The sequence below is a fragment of the Lepidothrix coronata genome, unplaced genomic scaffold (assembly GCF_001604755.1).
Source record: "Lepidothrix coronata isolate B3197 unplaced genomic scaffold, Lepidothrix_coronata-1.0 Scaffold90, whole genome shotgun sequence".
Lineage (NCBI taxonomy): Eukaryota > Metazoa > Chordata > Aves > Passeriformes > Pipridae > Lepidothrix > Lepidothrix coronata.
This window is the reverse complement of record NW_016690270.1, coordinates 700,380-712,571: the sequence shown is the minus strand read 5'-3', so window position 1 is coordinate 712,571 and position 12,192 is coordinate 700,380. Positions and strand designations below refer to the sequence as shown.

At 60.4% G+C, this 12,192-nt stretch overlaps 1 protein-coding gene across 1 annotated transcript in view; it reads left to right on the top strand.

The window, feature by feature from the left end:
- NAV1 (neuron navigator 1) overlaps window positions 1–12,192 on the top strand; it is a 62,443-nt gene extending 50,251 nt beyond the window's left edge. Inside the window, exons 13-32 of the mRNA XM_017821288.1 lie at window positions 537–589; window positions 755–778; window positions 868–945; window positions 1,141–1,224; window positions 1,385–1,496; window positions 2,086–2,207; window positions 2,612–2,620; window positions 3,978–4,174; window positions 4,261–4,423; window positions 4,562–4,736; window positions 4,951–5,048; window positions 5,166–5,261; window positions 5,416–5,575; window positions 5,674–5,909; window positions 6,005–6,159; window positions 6,345–6,416; window positions 6,689–6,885; window positions 7,387–7,505; window positions 7,734–7,931; window positions 8,488–12,192. Of these exons, the coding sequence (XP_017676777.1) occupies window positions 537–589; window positions 755–778; window positions 868–945; window positions 1,141–1,224; window positions 1,385–1,496; window positions 2,086–2,207; window positions 2,612–2,620; window positions 3,978–4,174; window positions 4,261–4,423; window positions 4,562–4,736; window positions 4,951–5,048; window positions 5,166–5,261; window positions 5,416–5,575; window positions 5,674–5,909; window positions 6,005–6,159; window positions 6,345–6,416; window positions 6,689–6,885; window positions 7,387–7,505; window positions 7,734–7,931; window positions 8,488–8,583 (2,444 nt within the window). The 3' untranslated portion in view covers window positions 8,584–12,192. The remainder of the gene's footprint in view (window positions 1–536; window positions 590–754; window positions 779–867; window positions 946–1,140; window positions 1,225–1,384; window positions 1,497–2,085; window positions 2,208–2,611; window positions 2,621–3,977; window positions 4,175–4,260; window positions 4,424–4,561; window positions 4,737–4,950; window positions 5,049–5,165; window positions 5,262–5,415; window positions 5,576–5,673; window positions 5,910–6,004; window positions 6,160–6,344; window positions 6,417–6,688; window positions 6,886–7,386; window positions 7,506–7,733; window positions 7,932–8,487) is intronic.

Sequence of the window (12,192 nt, the reverse complement as noted above, 5' to 3'; positions counted from 1 at the left end):
TGCCCAGGCAGAGGAGGCTCCAAGGGTGCTGGGGGGGCTCCCTGCTCACTTGTCTCTTCCTACTGGTGCTACAGCACTATTGGATGAGTCAGTGCATCCCATCCTTGACATCAGAGAAGGGATAGTCCTGAGGGGCCTGGTGGACTCCTCTGTGCTGGCATCTGCCCCAGGCCACAGTCTACTCTGACCCCCCCTGAGTGTCCAGTGTCCCTGGGTTGGCCCCAGGGTGCTGTGGCACTGGGGAGGAGGGAACCCAAGCAGCCAGGGAGGGTGGCAGAGCCCCCGAGCTCAGTCAGAGAGGAGGGTACAGGTGGAGGGTGGTGTTCCCTGCCACGTGCCCAGGGAGTTCAGCAGCCACGCACCAAGAAATGGACAGTGCTGAGCAGCTGCTATCCTACCCTGTGCCTTCCCCAGGCCTCTCAGAGCCCCCCACCACTGAGAGCACTGTCCCCTGCGCCCTGCTGTGCCCTGACCTGCGGCCCCTGGGGTGCCACTGTCCAAGGCACCCTGACACCCTGGATTTTGCTCTGTTGCAGTTCACGGATCGGTGCTGTCCCTGGCCTCCAGCGCATCCTCCACTTACTCCTCCGTAAGAGCTGCCTCTGTGCTGCGCTGCTTTGTGCATGGCTGGGGGGTGTGGGTGGGATCGGGGGGGGCTCTGTGCATGCCTCTGCCTGATGCTGAGCCTGTCTGTGCCTCACTGCCCCCCTGACTGCCTGCCTCTGTCTGCCTCTCTCTGCTCTCATGCTGCCAGGCTGAGGAGAAGATGCAGTCTGAGGTGAGCCCACACCCTCTGCTCGTGCCCACTCCTGCCCCCGGTGAGGGCAAGCACCCAGCCCCCCTCATCCCTCCACTCTCTCCCCACAGCAAATCCGGAAGCTGCGCCGTGAGCTGGAGTCCTCGCAGGAGAAGGTGGCCACGCTGACGTCCCAGCTGTCTGCTAACGTGAGTCCTTAGGGGAGCCACTGCAGGACACAAACACTCTGTCCCTGCAGGGCACAGGGCTTGTGCTGGATGTGCCCGTGGGAGCCCTGATTTCCCCCTTCAGCCTCTTGTATCCCACGCCTGGCAGTGGGTGCTGACCCAGCTGTGGGTGTTGACCCCAGTGTGGGTGTTCACCCATTTCTCCACTTCTCCCAGGCCAACCTGGTAGCGGCCTTTGAGCAGAGCCTGGTTAGCATGACATCCCGCCTGCGGCACCTGGCTGAGACTGCTGAGGAGAAGGTGAATGCTGTCGGGGTACTGAGCAGGCACTGGTGGGGCTCATGGGGTGGGGGGTGCTGGACTTGGGTGATGCTACAGCAATGTCTGTCCCAAGGGTGCTCTTGGGGTGGGCCCTGCACCTTTGGGATGCACTCCATGGCTCCCGGCTCTGTTCCCCCAGGACACGGAGCTGTTGGACCTGCGAGAGACCATTGACTTCCTGAAGAAGAAGAACTCGGAGGCCCAAGCTGTGATCCAGGGTGCCCTGAATGGCACTGATGTCACCCCCAAAGGTAAGGCATGATGCTGCAGCTCCCCACACAGGGATGCAGCCCTTCCTGAGCTGGGCTGCTTCTGCTGGGGCTGGCGCAGGGCCCCAGGGCACACTCGCTCATAGGGGGAGCTCCCATGGCAGCAGGGTTCCCTGGGCAGCAGCTCTTTCACACATGAGACCCCTGAGCATCTGAAGCCACGGTTGGACAGCCAGAGCTGTCACCACAGCAGGTCTTGATGCTCGTGTGTAGGAGAATGAGGTGGTCATCCTCCCCGGGACACGTCCTCGCCAGGCCCTTTGCTGACAGCCAGTTCCCATAAATGCTGTTTCAAGCCCCGAAACCCCAGTGTGGGTGCAAGGTGCTGGCAGGGAGGTTGACTGGGACAGCAGCAGGATGATGTGTGCTCTGGGCATCTCTCTGGGGTTTGAGGCAGTGCCCATATGGTGTCTGAGCCCCACGTCATCATTACAAAGAGAGCTCAGAAGGTGTTGGGTGGGAGGAGGGACGGGGTGCAGGGAGGGGAGTGCAGGATGCTCTGGTATTGGGACAGTTGCAGGTAGCTGATCCCTCCTTTCCCAATCTCTCCTGCTTCCCTGGCTGACCCCAGAGCTGCGCATCAAGCGGCAGAACTCCTCCGACAGCATCTCCAGTCTCAACAGCATCACCAGCCACTCCAGCATCGGCAGCAGCAAGGATGCCGACGCCAAGAAGAAGAAGAAGAAGAGCTGGGTGGGTTGGATGGGGCGTTTGACGTGAGGCGTGGGGCTTGGGGAGCCACTGGCAGGGTCTGCTCGGGGTCAGCCCCACAAACCAGCTGCTCTCAGTCTACCTTGGCCTCATGGTGTTGGTCTCCTTTGTCCCCTGGGGACAGCAGTGATGAGGAGTGTGTAGCCACCATGGACACATTGGCTGGGACTTCTGTCCCTCTGGGAGTTTCCCAGCCCTGGCTCTGCATGCCTGCTTCCTTGTGTTTTCCCCTGTCACCCTCCTGCCTGCAGGCTCTGGCAGTGTGGGGGGCCGTACACCTCAGCCAGGCAGCCCCTTCCCAGCACCAGGCAGCTCTGGATGTGTGATTAAGTCTTGCTTTGTTTTGTTTCTCTCCCCCTATGCTGACCTCAACCCTTTTTTTCCAGGTTTATGAGGTAAGTCCCATGCCGTCCCCTCCACCACATGCTGTGCCCGGCCAGGGCCCTTGCTCCATTTCATGGGATGGTGCTCATACACTCCCCATCCCATCCATCCCACTGGCCCTAACCTCAGCACAGGCCATCCTGGATCCCCAGCCAGGTTGTGCTCACCTTGGCTGCTTCCTTGGATGCTAAGGCGAAACAGGCACCCACAAGAAGGGTTTTAACTGCCCAGAGGCAGCAGGAAGGGCTCGGTTGGGACCTGTCCCCTGGATGGGAACAATCCCCTTCTTGCCCAGGGAAGGCAGGTGCTCTCCTGACTCCCTGTAACTGGATATTTTGGGATGGGGATCCCCCTGCAGCCCTCCCTGTGGCACTGGGGGCACTGGGTTGGGGCACTGCCCATCTCTGCATCTCCAGGGCTGCCTGATGTGGCCCCAAGTGCCTCTGTCCCTTCCAGTACCCATGTGGGTCCCAGCACTCCCCTGCTCCCACCACCAGCAGAGCTGGATACCCGCTTTTTTTTACACTGAAATGCAACAATTTTGATTTTTGGGACACCCCAGAGCAGCCTGCCAGGTGCCTGTGGGGATTGGGATGGATCCTGTGTGTTCTCCATCCCTTCTTCCTCCCATCTCCCCTCAGAGCAGACCCTGGTGCTCACAGTGTGAGCTTGGGATGCCTGTCCTAGTGCTCTACCACAGGCTGATGGAACCCAGATCCAGTTTGGTCCCTGTGCAATGTCCATTGTCCTCCCTGGCCTCAGCCCACCTCTCACCCACCCTCTGCTCTGTGTGTGCTGTGTGCATGCTGCATGCCCAGACGGGACCCCCACGGAGGGCTGGCTGCCCTGGCTGCCCCTCTGCGCTTCCAGCAGGGCCCATGTGGCAGAGGGAGGTGTGGGGCAGGACCCAGCTCTGCAGTGGCTGGAGCGAGGGACGTCCCCCTAAACACTGCTTGCTGGGATGACTGCGGTGGGGTGAATGTGAGCATGGATCAGCCTGTTCCAATGAACTAGGGTGCTGGTGCTGTGCCTGGACATTCCAGTGTAGGTGCTGGTGGGGAGCAGGGTCAGGAGATGTTATGACCAGGATGTGGGTCCTGCTCTTTGGGTCTCTGATGCCATCCAGGCTGGGGTGAGTGTTCCCCAAAGGGCTGTGCACCCCATCCTTCTGTTGTGCCAGCAGAGTAGGGTTGGGCTGGAGCCCAGCATGGTGGTGAGGCACAGTGCTGCCTCGGTGGTGGGTATGGTGGCACTGGTCCCAGCTCAGTCTGTGGGTTCTGAGCAGATGGGGCAGAACCAGGCCAGGTCTCTGCTTGCGAGGCTGGACTGTCAGGCTGTCTCTAACAAGAACATTTCCCTCTCCTGTAGCTACGCAGCTCCTTCAACAAGGCTTTCAGCATCAAAAAGGGCCCCAAATCAGCCTCATCCTACTCAGACATCGAGGAGATCGCCACGCCAGACTCGTCGGCCCCCTCCTCCCCCAAGCTGCAGCATGGCTCTACAGAGACTGCCTCGCCCTCCATCAAATCCTCCACCTCCTCCTCTGTGGGCATCGATACAGCTGAGTATGTGGGGCCAGGGAGAGCCAGTTGTGGGGACTGCAGGCTCCTGCCCTGGACATGTGCAAAATGTGGTGTTTCCCTTGGCCCAGGCTCTTCCAGGCCCACAATGAGGGCGAGCCGGAGAAGAAGGAGGTGTCTGAACTGCGGTCAGAGCTGTGGGAGAAGGAGATGAAGCTGACAGACATCCGCCTGGAAGCCCTCAACTCGGCCCACCAGCTGGAGCAGCTGCGAGAGACCATGCACAACATGCAGGTGAGGACCCCTGCCAGGAACCTGGCTGCTCTCAGTACCTAGGTGCCCACAGTCCCTGCGCCCCCACAGCCATGCTGCCCCCCAGGGTGCTGCTGGCATCCAGCTCCTCACCCTGTGCCCTACCTGCTTCTCCCACAGCTGGAGGTGGATCTCCTGAAGGCCGAGAACGACCGTCTCAAGGTGGCCCCGGGGCCCTCAGCAGTGCCAGGCTCTGTTCCCAGCCATATCACAAGCACATCAACCTCCTCTTCACCGCGGCGCTCCCTGGGTCTCACCCTTGGCCATGCCTTCAGCCCCACCCTGGCTGATGCAGGTAGGGGTGACAGAGCTGCTGGCAGACAGGGAAGGGCTGGGACAGGGAGGTGTGAGTGGTGGGAATGTGCTGCTGCTCACCTGGAGTGTGCAGGTGATCTGTTGTGCTGCTGATGCCACCATTGGCCACAGCAGGATTTGGCTCTGGCTGGGCAATGGCCAGGCTCGGTGGCTGGGCTCTCCTTGCTGGCACAGCCTCACTGCTCTGTCCCCAGACGTGTCCCCCATGGACGCTGTCAGCGCTGGCACCCAGAAGGACGAGCTGACGCTGCGGATTGTGGTGCGCATGCCACCCCAGCACATCATCAAGGGGGTAAGTGTGGGCTCTGTGGGGACCCTGACCTGTCCCTGTGTCATGGCTCTGGCCAAGGGCCCTCTTGGGGGTTAGACGTGGTGCTCCAATGCTGCATACCTCTGCTTTGGCTCCTAGGACCTCAAGCAGCAGGAGTTTTTCCTGGGCTGGACCAAGGTGAGCGGGAAGGTGGACTGGAAGATGCTGGATGAGGCTGTCTGCCAGGTCTTCAAGGTAGGAGCATGAAGAGCCCTCTTGGAGAGCCATCCTTTGATACTGCTCCACCATGCCTGATGTTCCCTGGCCCAGGTCCTTCTCAGCTGTCTTGGAGCTAGCTGCTCTCTGACAGCCCTCAGGGGCACTGACAGCTCTGTCTTTCTCCACATAGGATTACATCACCAAGATGGATCCTGCATCCACGCTGGGGCTCAGCACCGAGTCTGTCTATGGTTACAGCATCAGCCACATCAAGCGGGTGCTGGACATGGAGCCACCAGAGCTGCCACTGTGCCGCCGGGGCCTGACCAGCGTCGTGGTGACACTCAAAGGTCAGTGTGGCAGAGGGGCTCTGTTGCTGTGCCATGTCCGTGCTCTCTCACGGTGTCACAGGGTGTGAGCAGGACCCTCAGCCCTCCCCTGCCTGCAGGCTTGAAGGAGAAGTGTGTGGACAGCCTGGTGTTCGAGACACTTATCCCCAAGCCCATGATGCAGCACTACATCAGCCTCCTGCTGAAGCACCGCCGCCTCATCCTCTCGGGACCCAGTGGCACCGGCAAGACCTACCTGACCAACCGCCTGGCTGAGTACCTGGTGGAGCGCTCGGGTCGGGATGTCACCGAGGGCATCGTCAGCACCTTCAACATGCACCAGCAGTCCTGCAAGGTGAGGGCAGCAGTGTCCCTGTCGACGCTGCTGCCATGGTCCCTGTGGCCATCATGCCGTGGCCCCACACCTGACACCCGGCCCGTTCATTGCAGGACCTGCAGCTGTACCTGTCCAACCTGGCCAACCAGATCGACCGGGAGACAGGCACGGCGGATGTGCCGCTGGTGATCCTCCTGGACGACCTCAGCGAGGCGGGCTCCATCAGCGAGCTGGTCAACGGTGCACTCACCTGCAAGTACCACAAATGGTGAGAGCCCCCTGCACCCTTCCAGCGCAGCCCCCCAGGCACACACGTGCTCCCCGCTGCTCCTGGTGACATCCCTGGGCTGTGGCAATGAGACTGCACGTGTCTGCTGTCTCCAGATCAGCTCTGCCACGGGCAGGGGTGACATGGAGGCTTTTTCTCATGGATTTTGTCTATCACTCACTCAGCCCATACATCATCGGGACCACCAACCAGCCTGTGAAGATGACCCCCAACCACGGCCTCCATCTCAGCTTCAGGTGGGAATTGTACATCCCTGGTGACCAGCCCTGTGGAGTTGTGGAGGACAGAAGCCGTTACTGACCACTGGGCAGTTCTGGGGTCACATCCTCTGTCTGGGGGCCATTATGAGGACTGAGCCCCAGGCCTGTGCCTGCCACCCCAGCAGGCCCTGAATCCCCAGCCTCGGGCGCATGCAGGGTTAGGGGTGTGAGGACATCCCCTGAGGGTGCTGGGGGGTAGGGCAGCTTGCATGGAGACCCAGCCCTGACCACTCAAGTCCTTCCCCCAGGATGCTGACCTTCTCCAACAATGTGGAGCCAGCCAACGGCTTCCTGGTGCGCTACCTGCGGCGGAAGCTGCTGGAGTCAGACACAGACATCAACGCCAACAAGGAGGAGCTGCTGCGGGTGCTGGACTGGGTGCCCAAACTCTGGTACCACTTGCACACCTTCCTGGAGAAACACAGCACGTCGGATTTCCTCATTGGTATGGCCTTGCCTCACCTCCCTCCTTTGCCATGCACCGTGGGGAGCTCCCAGGGACTGGGGCCAAGCCCTCCCAGGGGAGCTTGTGGGTCTGATGTGCTCCCTGTGTCCCCCAGTCCCACACAACCACAGCTGGTGGGTGATGCACACAAGCATTGCTCTTCCCTGAGTGACCTTTGTTCCTGTGGGAGCTGTCACTGAGGTGTTAGCCAGGGCTGCCTGTTCTCCCACCACCCCGGGAGCAGAGGAGCATGGAGGAACTATGTTTTTCTGGGTGGATCCCCCATGCCTCACCATGCTTTTGGGGATAGATTGAACTTGGAAACACCATTCCTTGCCTGGGAGATATCTGCCCACTGTGCCAGGTGGATGCTGCCCAGACACTGCTCCCAGGGCACCCTGCCAGCCAAGGTGTGCCCACCTTGGTGCTGTGAGCCATGGGGCCAGTGACTGGAGCAGGGAGACCCAACTCTCATTTCCACTGTCTGCCTTCTCCCTGCAGGTCCCTGCTTCTTTCTGTCCTGCCCCGTTGGAATTGAGGATTTCCGGACCTGGTTCATTGACCTGTGGAACAACTCCATCATCCCTTACCTACAGGAGGGGGCAAAAGATGGCCTCAAGGTACCCAGTGCTGCTGGCACATGGGAACACAAACCAGTGCAGGGACATGCTGGTGCAGCCATGATGGGGAAAGGGGAGGTACTGGGATTGTGGGTGCAGATGACATCTCTGTCAGTCCCTGCTGTGTGGCTGCTGTGGGACATGGCACTGTCCTGGGGGGCTCGGGGTGCCACATCATTGGCTCTGGCATGTGCTGAGGAGTCAGCTATGACTTGCTCCCTACCACAGGTTCATGGGCAGAAGGCGGCCTGGGAGGACCCCGTGGAGTGGGTGCGGGACACCCTGCCCTGGCCGTCAGCACAGCAGGACCAGTCCAAGCTGTACCACCTGCCCCCACCCACCATCGGGCCCCACAGCGCTGTGTCCCCCCCTGAGGAGCGCACTGTCAAGGACACGACGCCCAGCTCCCTGGACTCGGACCCACTGGTATGCCGGACACTGTGGGTGGGCTTGGAGGGGCTGGTGGAGGGGACAGAGCAGGGTGGAGCTTTGCTTTCTCAGTTAATTTTCAGTGTAAAAAGCCCAGTCTGGGGATGCAGAAGCACTTTGCACTCCTGGGAGGAGCAGTGGGTTCAGAGTGGTGGTACTGGCAGGTGGGCTGCACACCAGGGCACGTAGTGATGTGCCAGTGAATGGGCATGTTGTGGCACTCCACAAGGCATTGTGTCCACGTGCAGAGCCACACACAGGCACACATGTGCTCATATATGTCCTGGCGTGTCACCCGGAGAGGCTGCTGGCTGACTGGCTGCCACAGGTGATGCCTGGTGGTGATGCTGTGGCACACTGAGCCTGGAGCGTCCCAGCCAGGATCCTGGTGCAAGGGAGGAATTTTGCAGCATCCTGGGATTTGCTTTACCCTTTAAGGAGCTTCCCAGGATGGATGGTTTGTCCAGGAGGGCAAGGAGGGGCAAGTGGCCTTCCCAGGCACCCCTGGGCCTCCCATCCCCTTCATGCTCATGCTACACTCCTGTCCCCACAGATGGCCATGCTGCTCAAGCTCCAGGAAGCCGCCAACTACATCGAGTCTCCAGACCGTGAGACCATGGTGGACCCTGACCTGCAGTCGACTCTGTGAAGCCCGGACATGCCAGCCCAGGCAGAGGGGAGCTGCCACCCACTGCTCCTGCTGGGCTGCTCTTCTTTTCCTTTGGCATCAAGGAGCGCGGGGCTGGCGAGCGAGCAGAAAGGAGCAGGGCTCCGGTGTGTCCTGGCGGAGCGTGGGGAAACTCGGCTCATCCACGGGAGAGCACGAGGTGCCATCTCCCCTCCCGACTCTGGGGGTAGGAGAATCCTGGTTTCTCTTCATGGTTTTTTCTGTCTCTATTATAAACTCTCGGGCTTTGGGACCAAGGTGACCGCTGTGGCCGAGCCCCTGCTCCTGGGAGCCGCAGGAAGGCCCCGAGTGGGGCAGGGACCCTGCAGGAGCCACCTGGGCTGAAGCTGGGGGGCACAGGAGGAGTGTGTGGCTGCAGGATGAGAGCGCAGGCATGAGGGGCTCTGGCTCCCTCTGCACCCACTGGGCAAAGCCAAGGGAGCCGCCGCTGCGGGAGCTCCTGCCTCACGCGGGCCGAGGGGAGTGCGGCTCTCACTGCTGCCTGTACGTTCCCTGTTTCACCCACATGGCAGCCCCTGCGCCCAGGACAGCCCAATAAACCGTGCTTTGGTTATTTTATTTTGTTTCCCCCTTCCTCTTTTCCTTTGGCCAAGTCCAGACTTTGCTTTGGTCCCTTTTTTGTTCTGGTTCTTCGCTCTCCTGGCCTGGAGCTTGTGGCCTGGTGCCCTCCGCTTCCCTGGCAGCAGCGCCCTTCCCCTTTGGTTTCTTTTGCAGCTGTTGGTTTCACCACTCAAACCACCTCTGTTACAAAACTGGTGCTCACTGGATGATCTCCAGTCCCTGAACCCACCTCCTGGGGCCGCACAGCTTGGCTGAGGTGGGACTTGGAGGCTGGTGGCAGTGGGATGCTCCCAGAGCAGCCCCTCACTGGGCCACTCCCCTCTCCCCAAAAGCACAGGGCAAGGAGACAAGGTTTCTGGCAGGGGCATCTCCTCCCTGAGGTACCAGGGCAGGGGGAGGCTGCTGCTGCCCTATCCCTGGGCAGCCGGATGCCATCCCTGTCCCCTTAGTGCTGAGGAGCACAACCTGCCCCCCATCCCCCCGGTGCTGCCAGGCCTGGGGGTGTGGATTGATGAGCCTGGGGTTGCTGCCCGTGCTGCCTGCTCCTCCCAGCCCTGTGCCCTCCTGCAGCCTGGCAGGGTCCTGCTGTGCCCCATGTTGGTGCTCTGGGGACACCTGGGACTGCCATGTGTCCCTCTGGCCTTACCCAGCAGTGTCACAGGCTAGGCTGCTGCACGGAGTGGGTCAGCCCTGGTGCTGCTGTGGTGCCTTAATCCCCGGCCATGCGGAAAAGGGGCACGTGGAGCTTGGGATAGTGCTGTCACAGCCTGCTCCAGCTCCAGTGTCCTCTGTCCCCAAAGCCAGCTTGGCTAGGATGGGACAGGGGTGCTGGCACTCACCAAGCTGCTGGCTTGTCCCCAGCCATGGTGTGGGGTGCCCTGTGGATCAGCATTCCCCTCCTGTGCCCATCTAGCCTATGGGGGCCTCCTCCTTCCCTCCAGCTCAGCCCCCACCATCAGCCGGGGCCCTGGAGGGATATTTGGGGAAAGGTGACCCCAGGGCCAGGTCTACCAAGCCTACCCAGTCCCCAAACCCTGCCAGGCTGGGGAGTGGGCAACCTCAGCCCCCTGTGCCGCGGCTGGTGGGGCCTTCAGGTACGCCTCACACCCCTCTGGAACGGCCACCTCCTGCAGTGCCGTCAGAGGCAGCCGCCACCTCTGCCCTCGGTGCTCTCGGGGCTCTTGGCCGGTGCTTTCCACCTCGCCGCCCCATGGTGCTCACTCCTCCGTCTGTCCGACAGCCTCCCGCTGCCGCCGTGGCCGGCCAGCCCGGCCCCTTCCCATGGGGATCTCCCGGGATCCCCTCCCCACGCTGGCTTGGGCATTAGGGCTTTCTGTTTGCCTTCTCTTGTGTTGCCGCCGTCGGCCGAGGACTCACTGTACATAGATCTGTCGTGGAACGCCCTGTGTGGGTTGGGGGGGGCCCGGTCCTGCGCCTCGTCCCTGGTTTTGGGTTTCTTTTGTACTCTGTGATGACTGTGCTGTGCTGACTTCTTTTCTGATTGTATGAGACACTGGCTCAGCAGCTGCTCGAGGCCAGCAGTGGGGAGCTGTCTGTCCCCTCCAACCCCTCCTCAGGGCTCTGGTGCCCGGGATGGGAAGGACACAATGCACCTTTGGGGGCTGCCCAGGTGTCCTGAGAAGTCCCATGGGAGGAGAGGCAGCCTCGCCTGGGCTTGCTTTCTTTTCTGACACCCCCAGGGAGCCACCAAAACATTGACTAGACTGTCCTCCCCCCAGCTGCTCGTTGTCCCCCAGCCTGTGTCCTGCAGGTTTGCCCTGTCCCTCCTCAGGTCAGGGCTGCCCCTGATCCTGTCACCTCAGCCTGGGCAGTTGGAGGTGAGTGGCAAGTGGGAGTGTGATCCAGGAGGAGTCTCCAAGGGAAGGGAAGCAGGTGGGCTCTGGGATGGGCATGGGCTGGGGAAACCAGGTCCTGGTGGATTCCTCCTGGCTTACACCAAGCACCTCGTGTCCCCAAGCCTGGCAGCTGTCTGGGGACCATCCCCTGGCTGTGGGCTGAGCCCGTCTGTCCCCAGGGAATTGTCCAAGGATTGCACTAACTCATCCCCCTGCCACCTCCAAGGGTGTCCATCACCCTCAAAGGAGCTTGTCACCCCCCAAGGGTGCCCGTTGTTCCCAAAGGTGGTGCCTGCTGCCCCCAGTGGTGCCTGTCACCCCCAAAGGAGCTGGTCACCCCCAAAGGTGCCTGTTGTCCCCAAAGATGCCTGCTGCCCCCAAGGGTGCCCGTCACCCCCAAGGGTGCCTGCCACCTGCAAAGCTGCAGGTCGCCCCCAAAGTTGCCCGTCACCCCCCAAGGGTACCTCTCACCTCCAGAGGTGCCAGTTGCCCCCAAAGGTGCCCATGGCCCCTGGGAGCCCCCCTGAGGGGCTGGAGGTGGGTGATACCAGCGCCTCACCCTCCTGCCCCCTCGAGCTGCTGCTGCCCGGTGGCCTGAACCTTACAATTTTAGCTTTTTTCTATTAAACACAAACAACCTTTTTTTAATTAAATAAAAGATAAAATGGACAAATTCCTGTTTTAGATGATCTGTGTAATTGACTGGGTTTTGTGTTTCTTAACTGCATGATATTCCTGCCAAGGGGTTTTATAGCACTTTTTAAATTTCTCTTTAAGATTTTGGTCCAGATTTCTACTGCTGTTGCCTGTCTGTCTTTGCTTTTTCCTTGCACCCTCCACGTTTGTAAACTCGCTCCATTTTATACCTGATGTTGAGACCCAGCCCCACGTTGTACATAGCTGCGGGAACAATCATAGGGAACAAACAAACACCATCTGGACTCTTTCCACGATTAGTTGTTTTTACTTCAAAGAAATTTTAAAAGAAGCATAAAAGGAAGCCAGGAAGAGGCTTGAGGATATTCCGAAAAGACAGAAACAATTCCAGCCCTGCACCAAGTCAGCTCCTGCTGCCCACGCTGCCCGCACCAACTGGCATGTCTCTTCTCGGTCATCTGTCTAACACCATTGGATTCAATAAAGTGATCTCATG